The sequence below is a fragment of the Polypterus senegalus genome, chromosome 12 (genome assembly GCF_016835505.1).
Source record: "Polypterus senegalus isolate Bchr_013 chromosome 12, ASM1683550v1, whole genome shotgun sequence".
NCBI lineage: Eukaryota > Metazoa > Chordata > Cladistia > Polypteriformes > Polypteridae > Polypterus > Polypterus senegalus.
Genome location: NC_053165.1, coordinates 141,228,958 through 141,247,598, shown reverse-complemented (window position 1 = coordinate 141,247,598; position 18,641 = coordinate 141,228,958). Strand labels below are relative to the sequence as shown.

The window sequence follows — 18,641 nt, the reverse complement described above, 5'->3', positions numbered from 1 at the left end:
GCCTGGGGCGGTTGCCATCCCCAAACGTCGCTCTTGATTTTAATGTATTTCAAGTAAATTGTGCCCAGCAATGCACATGATTATTCAGTTGGGGTACGTCATTGTCCGGCGCTCATTTATCCAGGGATTTGCTCTGTTGCAGAAACTTCGGATAGATGGGCTGTTCGTTTAGTTTTACCTGCGTCTGAAACAGCATTTGGAAAAAGACAAACTGCGTGCGCACCACGGCTGAGATGCTGCGTTGTGGTTTGTTTTTACGTAGTCGTTTAACTGGAAGCCTATAGGGGCGGGTGCTTTGACTATAAAAGATGTCTCTTGGAGTACGTTTTCGTTATTTGATATTCTGCATCGGTTTTTGAAAGAAACAGTAGTCTAACTCCTCATCTTTCTCACTTACTATTGGGTTGATCTGTTTTCCTTAGTTGCTTTACGATAACCGATGACGCAATTGGTGCGTGTTTATTAACTTGTGTGTCTAGTCACTTGTACCACACACACTCCTTTCAGTTCGCTTAGTCCAAGAAGACAAGGTTCACGCACTTTGGAGCTGTGAAATGAGCAAGCCATACCCGGACGCCAGCCCGTATCCTACTGCCCCGGCGGCATGGGACCCGGAGAACAAATCCAGTGTCAATATCACACCTCCGCCTTATCAGGAGCCATCTGCAGGGGGCTTCGGCGGGGGATATCAAACAGGTTACCCTACAGTACCGCCGCAGAATAGTTACACTCCAGAACCAGGACAGTATGGTATGAACCCGATGGGCCATCCGGCAGCGGTTACCGTTCAACCAGGTGTATACATAACTCAAGTCCAGCTGGCCCACCCGGAGCCTGAGTACTTGGGGTACTCCATCTTCACCATGCTTTGCTGTTGTCTTCCAATCGGAATTGCCGCTCTCATCTATTCGATAAGTGTAAGTACAGTACAGTGTTACCCTTCAGGGAATCGATCTGCCTTAAAGTTCGGCGTGCTGCCTTGTTCACTGTAATGTTGGTAAAGACTAAGTAGCCAACGGTCTAACCCAGCGACCACAGGTGCCCGAAGGTTAACAACCACTGACAACTAAATGAATACTGGAAACGAGCTTCTTTACATACAGAACTCTTACTTATTTTTGTATTTTAACAAAAACCTGGAAAACAAAGTTAACTTGCCTAATATATATATATATATATATATATATAGTTTTGGTCACATGAAAAAATGAGGGTATTAGCTTTGAAAGGGGCTATAAAAGCTGTATTGTGTTTTGACTTATGTTATGCATTTTGATCTCTGCATTTTTAATAATCTCGCACTGTTTTCAGTTTACTCTGTGGTAATTTGCCGTTTGTCATCATTTATAAACTCAAACCTAATAGGCACATTTAGAGTTTCCTGACAATCTAACAATCTAACAACTTCAGAAACAAAATGTTGCCTTTTAAAAAACTCACAAATTGTTCTCTATTTATCAGCATACCGTTAAGCTTAACTGTACCTTAATTACTCTTTTAGTAAATGCTTAACATAAATTACATTAGGTGTGTAAACTTATTATCCCACAGGGAAATTTGTTTGTGGTGGGAAAGTATAAAACACAAGACACTGTTAAGTAGATAAGGCAAGACACAACTGACAATCAGTGTTATCCAAAGTACACACACTCAAGATTAGTACAAAGATGAATAATTACTTCTGAGTTGACTCGAAAGTTTGCATATTGTAATCTCTTTAGTTAGCCAATCCAAGGTGTCATTTTGCTTGACTTCTCACTTCTTTGGCAGATCATAAAATAATAATTCAGGACTTTGCATTTCAGCAGCATCCCTACAAGTCACAAAATTCAAAATGTTTATAGCTCTAGAAATAAAAGAGTTCTTACATCTGTTGCTCTTTATATGCGGAAATGTAAATCTGCAGCCTGATGGTAACTGAAATTTAAAGAAAAGAGGATGGTGTCTGTCTGAGTGAATCGAGTTGGCCTTCTTTTTAACCTGACACAGCTTAGTGACAGAGATCTTCTACAAACCAACCATCCATCTATTATCCAACCCGCTATATCCTAAAACAGGGTCACAGGGGACTGCTGGAGCCAATCCCAGCCAACACAGGGCGCAAGGCAGGAACAAATCCCGGGCAGGGCACCAGCCCACCGCCGGGCACACACACACACACACCAAGCACACACTAGGGACAATTTAGCATCGCCAATGCACCTAACCTGCATCTCTTTGGACTGTGGGAGGAAACCCATGCAGACATGGGGAGAACATGCAAACTCCACGCAGTGAGGACCCGGGAAGCGAATCCACATCTCCTTACTGCGAGGCACCAGTGCTACCCCAATTCAGCCATTTTACTGCTAATTTTACTACGTGTTGTTAATATGGTTCATATTCTTAATGCTGTGGTTGCCAAACCAGAATATAAAAGCAAATATAATGCCATATTCAATGAGCGACTTATAAAAAGTGCCAGTTTTGTCAACACAAATCGCTGAGCTTTTTAAAAGAGAAACTCCGTGCTTGTCTCTTCTTTCAAATTTGTTCCATGTTAAGATCAAAGTTTAAATTGTTATTAGTAATTGTGAAGAAATGTGTGTAGTGCTCTATACCACCTCCATTGTCTCCCCAATATTGTGATAATAGGAGGAGAGCAGTACCCGAGATCTACAGCCATATTCTTTGTCTTAAGAGTTATTTAACTGTAAAAAGGAACCATCACACCATTGAACAAACCCGTCGACTACAGCTCCATGGATAACCTCCTCATCTTGTAGAAGACTCAATGACAGAGTCGCCTGCAAATTTCAGGATATGTCTCCCCCTGTGTGAACTGCTGCAGTCATTTATATATTAGATAAATAAAAGAGTTAATAGACAGCAGTCTTGCTTGTGGTTTTCCAAAAAATCAATTTAAGTGGAGTGGAGTGGTGGCTCTGAGGCTAGGGATCTGCACTGGCAATCGGAAGGTTGTCGTTTCAAGTGCCATAAACACCAGAAGTGACTCTACTCTGTTGGGTCCTTGAGCAAGGCCCGTAACCTGCAATTGCTCCATCCTGGGTATGACGTTAATCTGCATCCAGCCTTGTAAGTAGACCCTACAACCTGCAGGGAAAAAAACTGAGGGGGTTTGGTACTCCAGCCATCATAAAAAACCTCACATTGTTCCATCTGAACTAGTGTGGTGCTGAAGTGTCAGCAGTCTCATGGCTGCACTCAGGTCCTAATCTGGGATCTTCAGGTGGTTTGTCATGTGGTGGATGCAGCAACACACTGTAACAGCACATGCTCCACTAACCTATGTAAGATATAAAAAAAAAAAAATGAACACTCACTCTTTGTGTTCTGTAAAATGTCCAGAATCAAACCCACCAAGTTAGGATTAAAAGAGAATTGATCAATCAATTTGTTGACTAAAATGTGGGGCCAGATTGTATTACCATGGGAAGAAGTGCAATATTGTAACAAAGATATATGGTTTATCAACAAAAGTTATTTGATTGAAAGATTAAATACATGGTATCTGTACACATAATCAAATTTATGATTTTATAAAATGCCACACTCCCATCAATCCATTATTTAACTAACCGTTTAATTTTGAACTATTTTCTAAAAGAATATCAAAAATGTGCAAATTAAAATATTATAATATCATTCCAAAAAGGTTGGTCACTTCCCTTTTGACCGTGACACTACTCGTGGTCAAGGAAAGAAGCGTCAGCACCAACTGACCAGGACTTGCTTATTCCACAGCTTGGGCTGTCTGATGTTATAAGATACCACGGCGTAGGTGTTCAGTTTCTGTAGCTCAGGAAAACCTTGCTCATTCTAAAAGATAGTGAAAGTTCCGGTTTATATCTAAGTATGTTGTTTAAATTTAAATTCTACTTCCTGTTCTCTCACCTTTAATTGGTTATGGTATCTGCTAGTACGATTCATAGTTCATAACGTCATATTGAAAATGAGTTTAGCGGAGTCGAGTAACTGAGGCGAGTGTCAGTATAACGTAACCGTTATGCGTGTTACCATAAATACAAGAATTTCCATTTCATTTTAAATATACGATTTGTTAAAAGTAGATGACAATAGCATGTATTTTGTATGAAGTAACTTAAGAAACCTTAACGCCCATGGCCTTCTGTAAGTTCTTAAAACAGTAAACGCTGGCGAAAGTTTTGAAGCCGTATCATTCAAATGCAACCTACACAGAAGATTTCCTAAAATACCTCATGGGGGTGCCATTGCGGTAAAAATCAACCGTTACTACATCACACTTATATTTAAATTATTATTTTTTCCGCTTATCAGCCTGGAAGATTAATTGCGTGCACATTTCAGAAACAAAAACGAAACAAACATTAATAATAAAGAATAAAAAAACAACAATATTGTAGTCATCTACAAAATTGATCAATAATTGTGAAAAAGGTTTCCCAATTACATTAGCAAACAACGCTTCACATGTAGGAAGAACACTTACACTCTAATTTATATTTATTATAAAATAAAAGCGACTAACGTACACCGATATACCTTAGCGTCTTATTTGAAAGAAAACAAACATGGACACCAAGCACCATCCCCAAAACTGACAATGTACGAAAAGGTTGGATATCTTAGTTTCATAAAGACAGCCAAAATACACTTCGAAGTTTTACTTTTTAAAAGAGCTAATGATGAATTTGATTGTCTGTGGATGTCTCTACATTACGCAGTTACGCAATTTTTGGAATTTCATAGCATTTTCGCGTATTCCTGTTTCGATAGCTTGCGCTCACCAATGTACTTGAGTATTCAGTTTGGGTTTCTTTTTGCCTGGCGACCACACATCCCAAATTATTCTCTGGTACATAAACTACGGATAGATGGGCTGTCGGTTTAGTTTTATAATATCTCAAATATTAACAGTTAGAGGAAGTCAAACTGAAGACATGCGGTTGAGTAGTTGCGCATCTGCGACTTGGTTTGCTTTTACTTTGCCGCTTAACTGGAAGCCTAAGGGGCGGGTGCTTTGACTGTAAAATAAGCTCCTTCTGTTGTGCCCTCGTTATTTGACACTTTGCGTCGAGTTTCTGAAAGAAGCAGAAGTCGTAATTCTCTTCTTTTATCCTATTAAGCTGAAGTCGATTTATTGGGTTTTTGTACTTTCCCAGTTGCTTTAAGATAACCGATGACGCAATATCCGTGCGTTTATTAACTTGGCTGTGTGTCTAGTCATCTGTACCACACACACACACACTTTTCAGTTCGTTTAGTACAAGAAGACAAGGTTCGCGCACTTTGAAGGAGTGAAATGAGCAAGCCATACCCGGACGCCAGCCCGTATCCTACTGCCCCGGCGGCATGGGACCCGGAGAACAAATTCAGTGCCAATATTGCACCTCCGCCTTATCAGGAGCCATCTCCAGGGGGCTTCGGTGCGGGATATCAGACAGGTTACCCTCCACAACCTCAGTACAATGTTTATCCTGCAGTGCCAGGACAGTATGGTGCGACTCCGATGGGCCATCCGGCAGCGGTCACGGTTCAACCAGGTATCTACATAACTCAAATACCGCTGGCTCACCCGGAGCCTGACTACTTGGGGTACTCCATCTTCACTATGCTTTGCTGTTGTCTTCCGATCGGAATCGCTGCTCTCATCTACTCTATAATGGTGAGTACAGTGTTAACCTTCCAATATTTAATTTGCCTTGATCTTCTGAAAGCCGACCTGTTCACTGTAATGTTTAAAAAGAACTGTATAAGTAGCCAACGGACTAATCTATCGACCGTAAGTGCCCGAAGGTTAATAACTTCTAAATAATAATAATAATAATAATAATAATAATAATAATAATAATAATAATAATAACCAACTAAAATATTACCGGAGACGAGGTTCTTTACTTAAATGGCTCTTCCGTTTGTATCATTACAAAAGTTAACCTGCCTAATAAAGAAAAAGAAATGCTTTGTTTTGGGCACATGACATGTTTTGAAAGAATCTATGCCTTGAAAGGTGCTATATAAAAGCTGCATTATGTTTTCACGTGTGTTATTTGAATACAGGTATTTTGATCCATGCAGTTTTAAGCAGGCCTCACCTTTTTTCTGTTTACATTGCAGTCTACCTGGTGAGTCAACAGCAGGAGGGGCTTTCTTAACAGCACCATAGGCCCCGAGGCAAAGTAGTGTGCTGGGGCTCCTGTTTTGATAGCAAAACAGAAACATCCATAGGCATCAGAAGCATTGTGTGCACATGTGCTCCTGGAGCCAGTGCCCAGTGTGCCCATACATTAAGAACCAGACCTGAGTAACAGAGTACACTCAAACCCACCAGGCACATTTAGAGTTGCCTGTCGATCAAACAGCATGTTTCCGGACTATGGAAGAAGCAAAATGTGATCATTTACAAGGCCTTATAAAGTGCTTCTCCGCTTATCAGTATATCACCAGGTTTAACTAACTTATTTAACCTTTTAGAAAAAAAAGATGAACATGAATTATCATGAAAAGAACTGCCATACTGTAACAAAGGAATGTGATTTGTCAGTAAAGGTTATTTGGATGAAAGGTTAAATGAAAGTACTGGATATCTGTACACATTAACGACATTTACCATTTTGTAAAATGCGACACTTCCTTCACTCTATTCATGTACTGAATATGTGTGAATCTTTTCTGTCCTGTCTTGCTATATGGTTGCAAGACATGGATGCTATCCAATGACCTGAGAGGAAGACTGGACTCCTTTGGTACTGTGTCTCTCCAGATAATCCCTGGGCACCACTGATTTGACTTTGTGTGTAATGAGCAGTTGCTCATGGAGTCCCAAATGAGTCACATTACCTGCATTGTGAGGGAGCGTCAATTACGGCACTATGGCCGTGCGGCATGTTTCCCCGAGGGTGATCTGGCTCGTAGGATCCTCATTGTTGGGGACCCAAGCTGCTGGACCAGGCCAAGAGGATGCCCATGTAACACCTGTCTGCGGCAGATAGAGGGTCATTTCCGGACGGTGGAACTTGACCGTGTGTCTCTCTGGGGGGTTGCCAACCGGGATCCCGAGTTGTTTCATCTTGTAGTGGGTGCGGTAACACACTGTACCAGTGCATGCTTCCTGACTTGACTTGACTTGAATGGTATATTACACAGACGATTAATCATTTGATTTTTCCATACATTTATGTTATCGATTTATTCCATTTACACCCCCCTTACTGTACGACAGTGTTTTTCAGGAAGTGAATTGATTTGTAATTTAAACATGTGACAGAAACTGCAAAACAGATTTAAAACCTGAAATGACAAACTGCCTGTTAGATTTTCCAAACTTTTTTACTTCATTAAAAAAAAATCACAAAACCAATCTTTTTTTTAATTTGCTTTATTCTTTTTGAATATTTTGTTGTTGTTACACTGTATTGTAAACCTGTCAGTACAGTACTAACAACTGATAGAAAGTAAGTAATATTGTAATCTTAAGATGGTGACGTCTAGCATTGTGTGTCCTCAGTTTTGTTCTTTAATTTTATTTTATGTATTTATTTTTGGTTTGTGTATCTGGCTTCATTTTTATTACTAAAATGAATGTGCTGCTCCCTAACGCCCTATGGAGAGATGGCTTGAGGGTCTTTTGGCTTCCTGGTATCAATGGCAGTCTGCTCACATTTGTTGTAGCCAGAAGTGGAGGGAGAGCTAATTTGAAATACTGCGGTGACGTGCAGGTTCAAAGTTGCAGTGTGTTTCTGTTGCTTTGTCTTTAATGGTGGGGTATCATTTGTTCTAAATCCTTATGAGTAAAGTAACATTCTTCAGCAGCAGCGTCTAAGAACTGAGCTGCACAATGTGAAATGAATGGCTAATGAATGACATGTATTTTATTATTTATGGGGTGGCATGTTAGCACATTGGTTAGTCCATATTTAATTCATGGATCCAGCATTCTAGGTCAGAATTGTGCACCTGGTCATTGTCAATGTGGAGTTTGCATGTTCTCCCAATGTCTGTATGGGCATTTCCTGTTTTCTTTCCAAACTCCAAAGATGTGCAGGTTGTTTTAACACACACTCATTCATAAAAAGCCAGTTCAGATATTGAAGTAATTGTTACATACAGATTCCTGAGATAAAAGAATATTCAGAACACTCAAAGAATACTTGCAGTCTCTACACAGGTGGTGGACATATTGGAACTAGAGCTCGGGTCCCTGGAGTGGCGTAGCAGCGACACTAATCACTGTGCCACCGTGTTAGGCATATATGCTTTATACATAAAATTAGGAAATATATCATTGTTTAAAAAATAATTATTCATAATGTTAAATTCAGATCACTGATCAGCCTTAAATTCACAGAGAGCAATGGACCTTCTTTTTAATCCATAAATCAATTTATATGGCTACCATAAATGTTTTTTGCGTCAGCAGCAGTTATTGGATGTCTTATTGAATTTAGCACCATTACACTCAAAAATGATTTTGTCACTGTAGGTTGCCAAAGACAACCTGACATTTGTCTTTTTAAAAAGAACGTCACAGAAAAATGGAGTGAAAACTGTCAAAACAGGGCAGGAATAGAAATCCACCACTGCGTTCAAAGTATTATTTCACTCTGGATGATCAGCCTTTGGCAGGCAGTAAAAAGCAGTAGAACAGTAATAAATTTTGTGGCATCAATAAACTTTATGGTCTATACAACATCTCAAAATACTGTATGGCTCTGTTTCTTTGGTGTGTCAAATGACTGGAGAAGTCAACTGCCATTTTAGAGGAATTTCACTAGCAATAAACAAACGATTGGGGAAAGAAAATTAAGATGAAAATAAAATCACCAGGGGAATTTACATGGTGAATATGCTGAGGTAGTTATATTTATTTACATATTTACTAGCTACAGTACATCACCTGTCAAAGACAAGTAATAGAATACATTTATAAATATTTGATATCTCTTGCGTTACTTGTACCTTTTGTATCCTTGTGTGTCCAGGCCTCTCTTGACCCAAGCTTGTTCCCGTGAAGTCTGTTTCTCAGACTCTGTCATTTTGAGGCACCTCTCTTGCTTCCCATCCGCTTTTATGCTTCCTGTTATTGAAGGCGACTCTCAGCGTGCCTCTTATGCCTTTAGTTCTCCTTGTGTGTCTCACACTTGCACTTTCTCCTTCCATCCTGTCACAAAAGCCAATCTGACCAATCACATCAAAGCCAAGCAGACCAATCAGATTGTTTTGAGGAACCCAGCCACAAGCAGACCTGGGTATTTTATTATTTAGTAGATTTCATTATTTGTTGTATTTTTGTATATATCTGGGTCTCTTTGTCCTAATTGCTATAGATGATGAAACATATACAGTAGGTCATTTAACTTCATTTTGGCTTTATGGCATGAAGTCTGTCAACTCTACAGTTCTTCAGATCATTCAACTCCTGTCTTATTGAAGGAAGATGAAAATGACGCCTCTGTCACCTTGCAAAGTATTTCACTAGGGTTCACTTTTTCTTCCAACAGACTCACAAGGTACACATTATTTTAGCAAAAGCATTTTATCATTGTGGCAGAACCCCAAAATGAGATCACACTTTGCATTAACCTTCTAGAACTGTGACACACACATGCCTATTTGTCAAGACGGGCTGAAAGACAAATCCCTTGACCATATCACATTCTTCTGCTTCTTCTTCTTCTTTCGGCTGCTCTTGTTATGGATCGCCACAGCGGATCATCTTTTTCCATATTTTTCTGTCCTTTGCATCTTGTTCTGTCACACCCATCACCTGCATGTCCTCTCTCACCACATAATCCATAAACCTTCTCTTAGGCCTTCCTGTTTTCCTCTTGCCTGTCAGCTCTATCCTTAGCATCCTCCTCCCAATATACTCAGCATCTCTCCTCTGCACATGTCCAAACCAACACAATCTCGCCTCTCTGACTTTGTCTCCCAACCGTCCAACCAGAGCTGACCCACTAACGTACTCATTTCTAATCCTGTCCATCCTCATCACACCCAAAGCAAATCTTAGCATCTCTAACTTTGCCACCTCCAGCTCTGCTTTCTGGTCAGTGCCACCATCTCAACCCATATTACATAGCTGGTCTCACTACCGTCCTGTAGACCTTCTCTTTCACTCTTGCTGATATCCGTCTGTCACAGATTAGTCCTGACACTCTTCTCCACCCATTCCACCCTGCCTTCACTCTCTTTTTCACCTCTCTTTCACAATCCCCATTACTCTGTAATGTTGATCCATTTTCGCCAGCTCTACTCCTTGCATCCTCACCATTCCACTAACCTCCCTCTCATTTACACACATGTATTCTCTCGTGTTCCTACTGACCTTCATTTCTCTCCTGTCTAGAGTATATCTCCACCTCTGCAGGGTCTCCTCAGCCTGCTCCCTACTATCGCTACAGATCACAACGTCATCAGCAAACATCATAGTCCACGGGGACTTCTGTCTAATCTCGTCTGTCAACCTGTCCATCGCCATTGCAAATACGAAAGGGCTCAGAGCCAATCCCTGATGTAATCCCACCTCCACCTTGAATGCATATGTCACTCCTACTGCAGACCTCACCACTGTCACTCTTCCCTCGTACATCGCCTGTACAACTCTTACATACTTCTCTGCCACTCCCGACTTCCTCATTCAATACCATAGCTTCTCTCGAGGCACCCTGTCATATGCTTTCTCCAGGTCCACAAAGACGCAATGCAACTCCATCGGGCCTTCTCTATACTTCTCCATCCTATTCTTCTGCTCTACAGTATTTTCCATTTTCTGGACTCTTTGCACCACTGGACATGCAGTCATCTACTACCCAGTTCAATAACTGGTGTTTTGCTACTAAATGTGACAATAGCACATGCTGAATGGAAAAGTGGATAGTACCGGCATGCTTTGTTTGGGCTGAATGGCCTGTTCTCATCTAGATTGTTCTAATTTTGTACTGATTCATGAGCTTGTTTTTCCTTCACTGTGTCACTGTACTAATGACTTATGTAACATACCAAATCATCTTAGACATCGTCTCTCATAAAAGAGCGTCATGTTAAGTTAACAAAAACAACATTTATTTATATAGCACATTTTAATACAAATAATGTAGCTCAAAGTACTTTACATGATGAAGAAAGAGAAAAAAAAACCAAAATAAGAATTAAAATAAGAGAACACTAATTAACATAGGATAACAGTAAAGTCCGATGGCCAGGGAGAACAAAAAAAACAAAAAAACTCCAGATGGCGGGAGAAAAAATAAAATCTGCAGGGGTTCCAGTTCATGAGACCACTCAGCCCCCTCTGGGCATTTTACCTAACATAAATGACATCAATCAGTCCTCACTGTATTCAGGGTTCTCATGGAAGGACTTGATGATGATGGTCACGTGGACTTCTGGCCTTTAATCCACCAATCCACAGGTCGCCACCACAGAAAACTAGAAAAAGAACAGAAGAGAAAGTAGGGCTTAGTAAGGATTTTGAATAGGAATACCATGAATAATAATGATAAATAATTGAATATGCAGAGCATCAGGATTAAACTAAGATGAGGCTATGAGAAAGCCATGTTAAAGTAATGCATTTTTAGCAGTGTTTTAAAGTGCTCCACTGTATTAGCCTGGCAAATTCCTATTGGCAGGCTATTCCAGATTTTAGGTGCATAACAGCAGAAGGTCGCCCCACCACTTCTTTTAAGTTTAGCTCTTGGAATTCTAAACAGACACTCATTTGAAGATCTAAGGTTATGATTCAGAATATAGGGTGTCAGACACTTTGATAGAGCCTATGCCTAAGATAGAGCAAGATTATTTAAGGCTTTGTAAACCATAAGCAGTATTTTAAAGTCGAAATTAACTAAACAAAATTTTTTACTACACTTGACCAGCCAACACACCCCATTTGAAGGAAACAGAGGTTTCATGTTTTAGCCATTGTTTCATAACAGTGAATAATGAAGTTTTTGCTTCCTAAAAGTTTTTGGGTGTATCTTTTGAATTTTATTCTGCTGATGACAACAGTCCCCTTTAAATTTCCTGTTGCATACTGTTTTGTTGCACACACCTCTTTTTTCTTATTTCCTCTCATGTTTTAAGTCAACTAATAATGTTGCCTACAAAGTAATCTATTTTGTTTAGTCCAGGCATGGCTTTGGTTTGTGAATATGACCCACAACAATGGGGTCTTTTTATTCTCACAGCTAAGCTTGAAAGCTGTCTTGTTACACCAACAATGTTCACCTTTCAATACCCATCGGCTATTCAACACAAGAAAGTAACCTACAAAAACATGAAGATGCTGTTGAAACATATACTGTTAAACAACTACAAGTAGAACATCTGTGGTGATCTCAAAGTAGTGGCACTTCTACAACAAAAGCAGCTCAGATAATCTAGTGCTGCAAATGGGACAGCCATTGTAAAGAGTCTCTTTACATTAGAATGAACTGGCCCATTCATAAGCATTTGTCTTCAGGGCAGAAAGGTGTGGCATAAAAACCACTTACTGACCCAACAAAGATATTTGTGTGTTTTTTTTTTCATATAAAGTTTAAACTGACAGAAAATTCTGTGAAAGTGATGAGCAACGAGGGTGAAGGATTTCGATATTTGAGACAGATGTTTCCAAAAATAACTGATGCCAAGATTAAGGAAGGCTTTTTTTTTGGTTCACAAATCAGACACATCATCAGAAGATCTTGTACTGGAAGACATTCAAGTGTGTTGTTGAGAATTTTCTTGGTAACTACATAACACCAAACAACATCCAGCTGGTTCTTCCAGCATGCAAAACCAAGAAGTGTAACAGATCACTTAAGATTCATCTTCTGCACTCACAGTTGGACTTCTTCTTCCCTGGTAATCTTGGTGCAGTCAGTGATGAACATGAGGAAAGGTTTCACCAGGGCCTTGCAATGGTGTGTTAGGGAACATGGAATCCATCAATGCTGACCAACTATTGTTGAACACTGAAATGAGGGACATCAGATGCTGAGTACAAAAGAAAATCTACAGAAAATAAGTTAGCTCATTTGAATTAATGTGATTCTTCTGCATCATTAAAACATCAAACAAGCTGAATTCAATAAAAAAATAATTTTTATTGTTTACCTGAAGCTGTCTATCATTATCACCAAAATTATTTCAGGAAGTGAAACTTTGAAAAAACAAATCTGTTGTCCAGTTTAACTAAGCAGCCTGTCATATGTAGGACTTCAGTCTTTAGCAGTAAACCTTATGAGTCTGCTTGGCTCCCAGCTGCCATTGCTAGCGGTTCCTGTATGACTCGTTCTGCTTTAATGTCTTCAGTTGCTCATCCAACTTTCATGAATCATTTAAAAATGAACTCTCTTGAGTTTCTATGTACCTTTCTAAACTGTTCATCACATTTCAACAGTTGAACCCAGTTAAAGCTTATTGTCTGCATTATGACCAATATATATTCTGCTGTATGGCCAATACTAATGTGGGATAAGCCGCTTCTAGCAACCCTGAATATGATTTTAGACTTTTTTTTTATGTTAACTTATATTTATATATATTTTCCTTTTAAAAAGTCATGTGGTGACATACTGATTGATTAGTGTTTCCGTTTCCCAGCTGCTGGAGCTTGGGTTAAACCTAGTCATTGTTGTTATGAGTTTTGCACATTGATGATGGGTTGTGTCTTTTGATGTTTTTTAACCACTTACTATGGGCCTTTCAGAGTACTTTGATATTGTGAAACACACTTGTGAGTGAGCATATGGGTGTGCCAGCATGTCCTTTTTATGTTTGGTTCCTATTTTGCTGTCTTGATAGTTTTCGGCTTTCACTGACCCCCTGAAAAAACAGTGGGTTCAAAAACTTTGTTGTTTAATAGACCTTTCATTGGAAGATCAATGTTCCATATAGTTTTTTTTTTTTTTACATTTTCCATTAATTTGAGGGTAATTCTGAAAGTGGAGGCAATTTGAAAAATACTGAACAGAATGAAAGGATAGAAGTTGACACAATACAACACACTTGCAATGGCTTATGGGTAATTCATACAAGTCACAGAGTAGTACTCTGCCATTTGTCTAGTTGAAGCCAGGGTCAAATCAACATGGGCGGTCTGCTGTGTGATTGCACCATTGTTGAGCATAGTGAGATTTCTTTGGACAGAGAGAGTGAAACCTGCTGGAATAGAACTTTCATTGGAAGATCAATGTTACATATTAATTTTTTACATCTTCAATTAATATGAGGGTAATTCAGAAAGTAAAGGTAATTTGAAAAATATTGAACAGAATGAAAGGATAGAAGTTGTCACAATACAACCTGCTTGCAATGGCTTATGGGTAGTTCAGACACGCACAGTGTAGTGCTCTGCCATTAGTCTCGTTGAAGCCAGGGTCAAATCAACATGCGCAGTCTGCTGAGTGATTGCACCATTGTTGAGCATAATGAGATTTCTTTGGGCAGAGAGAGTGAAACCTGCTGGAATTCACTGAAGGATGTTGGTTTGTGCAGATCAGTAAACTGTTTGGGTATTCATCTTGTACAAACTTTATGGTAACCTAAGTCATCATACACACTATGACATGTGCAGATCCATAGCTGATGTACAAATTTGTACTAATGGCAGACAACATAATACATGGGTCTTCTCTGATAAAGATATTCTCCATATTGATGTGGTCTTGTGTGTATGACGTTTCATGGTCGACCAGATCGAATATCGTCAGTTACATTTATTTTTCCCCCTTTACACCATTCTACCCATTTATAAACTTTTCATTGATTCATGCTGTTCTCACTTCCATACTGAGCCAACATCATTGCTGTTTGTTACTCAAACTACAGACTCTGATGCCCTTATCATCTTATTCAGTTGTCCATCTGTCCTTCTCCCTCTTTTTCTATCCTTGTTAAATCAGTTCACCTTCTTTTCTCAACACAGTAACAGACACCTTTGTATGAAGTCTTCAGTTTCCTTGTAATCTGTCTCATGGAATTGCCTTCATTCTCCAAAAAAGTCTCACATTTTCCCTGAGAAAGCTGTTTTATTTTGGCCATGTGTGGATGTAAAGGAACCTGAGCTAAGAGAGATGACGATAAGTAAATGTTGGTGAAGATGAGGCTTTGTGGCATTATGTGAACAATAAATTAAAAATCAGTCATTCAACCAGTAATAGTCATTATAAACACTAGTAACGCCTTGACTGTGTTTCTAAATAAATTTAAAGGTATCTTTTGTTAAACAAATTATTGATTTCAATGAAAAATATGAAAATATCCAGGTGACCCCAACCGTTTGACCGCTAATATAAATAATGAAATGAGGCAAAAAGTGTCAACAGAAAAATAAAAAATACTTTCTTTTTTGTCTTGTAGACCCGAGATGCCAACAACATTGGGAACCTGGACCTGGCAAGAAAACACTCCCGAACTGCCCGCGTTCTGAATCATACTGCCCTGGGCATCGGCATCTGCATCCTCGTTATTTGGATCGGCGCCGTGATTGCAATAAATTTTATACATTGAGTTTTCTGCCTTGTAAGTCATCGTTGCTCTGCTGATGAACTGATGATAAAAAATTTCTACTGCAAGAATATTTCGTAGTGCTTTAGTTTTGTTTCCAAAACTGGCCTTCTGTAACATGTATGGAGTATATAAAGCAAAAGAAATTCTGTTTCAAGTGCTTCCAATGTAATTTTATAAAAATATTGATTTACCTAATGCCCAAACTTGAACTAGATGGTTTAAAGTAATTATTTCAATTCTTGCAGATATTTGCTGGAATTTCAAGCAACAAAATCATTGTGCTCCTGTGTAGCTCTGCGTATCCACCTTTAGTTGATATGAGGTTTCACCAGGAATTAATACTGTATAGAGAGCAATAATGGCTTCAGGCACACAGAAGTATAGGATGGGTAGCCCCCGTGAGAGCAAGTGCATGTCTAATTGAAAGTGTAGCTATCGACATTCTACATTACAAAAGGGACAAGAATAAAATGCACATCCCATCCTCTGTCAGGTGGAATCTCATGAGCTGTAAATGCATGTCCAGTGCTGTGCTGTTGTGGTGAAACGACACCTTCCTTCAGATCTGTCTTTGGGGAATTTCACTTTGATTTTATAACAAACTTCAGATGAATGTATTGCTGATAAGCCTGCTACCTTATTAAACGTAAGTGTTGTATTATGCAAACTATTTGGTCTGAATGCTTTTTTGTGAATTCTACAGAGTCAAGTATAATGTACAGATTCTGTGTATTGCATTATAGCTTTAAAGGGGTCGTTTACCGTCTTTAATAGGTTTGTTTAGTAAAACACTAATCAGGGCTCATATTGAAACCCCACACTTACAGTATGTCTGTTGCTTTGATTAATAATCTGTTGTTCTTTCTCCAAAATGTGTATTTTCCAAGACACTTAAAAAACTGAAAATCTAATGATCTACTATGTTTTCAACAGCATATTGAGGGTTGCCATTGTATTTTCCAAAAATGTTCTTTCCTTCAAAGACAAAAATAACCTGCTTACATGGCCTACTTTTATGATGTGGTCTTTGGCCTTTTACTTTCATACTGACTAGGGGTTGGATGTAAAAATGTAACTCTATTCATAAATATTCGTGTGCACTTTTATTCAACCCCCAGCTTCAGTACTTTGCAGAGCATCCTCTAGTCTTTATAACTTCTAATAATCATTTTCCATAAGTGCCGACAAGCTTCTTGCATCTCTCTGTTGGAGTCTTCGCCCATTCATCACATTCAAAAGCCTCTAGCTCATTGATATTCAATGGTGTCCATGCTACAACTGCCTTCTTTAAATCCCACCAAAGATTTTCAATGGGATTTAAGTCTGGGGACTGAGAAGGCCACTCAAAGGGCATTACAGGATCAATTTCTTAACCAAACTTTGGTTAACTATAAGGTGCGCTTTGGATCATTGTCTCACTGGAAAGTCCAACGATCTCTACGATTCAATTTGTGAACAGAACGCATCACATTCCTCTTTAAAATGGCCAGTTATTTCTGGGAATCCATGATGCCAGTTACACAGTCAAGATTTCCAGTTTCTGCAGCAGAAAAATATCCCCACATCATCAATGACCCACCTCCATATTTGACTGTGGGGATGGTATTCTTTTGGTGATAAGCCTGAACTACCGCTGGTCCTTGTGTCTAAACAGTTTCAGTTTAGTTTCATCAGTCCTTTGAACCGTTACCCAAAACTCTGTAGGCCTGTCCACATTTCTCCTGGTATATACTAGTCGACCTTTGATAGACTTTGTGGTCAAGAGTGGAGTGCATCTTGGAGTGCAGCCATGAAGTCTTTGTTTATTCAGTGCTCATATTACAGTTGCTAATAAAACGCTGTGGGTGTTTTGCAGTTTTCTTAGTTGTTCTCACTAAGCTTTTAAGGGCTCTTGATGATCCTTTAGGCTTTCTCCCTCAGCCAGGCAGGTTTGCAGATGTGCCATAAGTTTTAAACGTCCCTATACTGCCTCCAGTGGTGCCTCTAGGAATGTTCAAGTTTTGGGGGATCTTCTAATACTCAATACCTTTCATGTGCAATGAAATAATTTCCCCCCTCAGGTTTTGTGAATGCCCCATAGTCTTACCAATGATTGCAACTCACCTTCAACACCATCATGGTGTTTATATATGGATTACAGTTGAAGCCAATAAAGGATTATTATTGAATTTCCAAAGGCTTAATTGTGTTTTAGCTTCACTTTAGCCCATAATAGCTAGCAGATGGTTCTAAAAACAGCAATATTATATAGGGGTTGAATAACTGTGACATGGCTATATTAATAAAATATCCTGTTACTCATGAATGCTAATTCATGCATTTTCTTTGTTGATTTTACATTTAACTCAACTGATAAAGAAGTCATGCAAAGCAAAATCTGGCTCTGTGAAAAAAACATTCATTGGGAAATCGTCGCAATCTTTTGGGGGTTAAATATTTCTGATTGCAACTGTAAGCTAATGTCAGCTGTTTTATTAAATTGTTTGAAAAGGGCTTATCATTTGTGTGGAGATATCTTATCTGTAAATGTCCTCTCAAAGTCGTAACTAATAAAAACCCAATGGTGTAAAGATGTTCCCACTTTGTATTACATTTCTTTTCTTTTTTTATATTTGATGAATTATTGTTTTCTTTTTTGGCCTTTGGTCAAGATTAGTTGTAAAATACATTGAAGAATCTTCTCCAAGATAAATCATTCCATTTGTTTCATATATCATATCTAAAAGAACTGTAACCTTTGTAAATTAAATGAATAAATTCTTAACATCGTATGTGATTTGAATTTGTATGTCTCTGTTCTGTGAGTGAGTTTTCATTTTGCATTTCTGATTTACTTTGGAAAAGTAAAACTGGTGTATGTGTCAAAAGACTGTGTGTATACACACACGCTAACTTGAAAGCTGCTTTATCATCTGGACAACAGAGAGCTCTCTATCTACCATATACTGTCTTATCTATCTATCTATCTATCTATCTATCTATCTATCTATCTATCTATCTATCTATCTATCTATCTATCTATCTATCTATCTATCTATCCCCTACTTTTGTGTTTTTTGGTGTTTCATACTATTTCTTGACTGCGTCCCTAAATGATATTGCACTTATTAACTGCTTATGCAGTTAAAATAAACAAGTCTCTATTGCATGCATACCATTCA

At 38.8% G+C, this 18,641-nt stretch overlaps 1 protein-coding gene across 2 annotated transcripts; it reads left to right on the top strand.

Moving 5' to 3' along the window:
* The first annotated feature begins 349 nt into the window (after positions 1 to 349).
* LOC120541735 (interferon-induced transmembrane protein 1-like) lies at positions 350 to 18,065 on the top strand. 2 transcript variants are annotated; one of them, XM_039773633.1, is made up of 2 exons: positions 350 to 917; positions 15,331 to 18,065. In XM_039773633.1, exons 1-2 carry the CDS (start codon positions 555 to 557, stop codon positions 15,478 to 15,480), a joined length of 513 nt encoding a protein of 170 aa, XP_039629567.1. In that variant the 5' UTR covers positions 350 to 554; the 3' UTR covers positions 15,481 to 18,065. The 2 variants fall into 2 exon arrangements, with proteins under 2 accessions (XP_039629567.1, XP_039629566.1); XM_039773632.1 differs by lacking the exon at positions 350 to 917 and adding an exon at positions 5,030 to 5,647.
* The last annotated feature ends 576 nt before the right edge of the window (positions 18,066 to 18,641 follow it).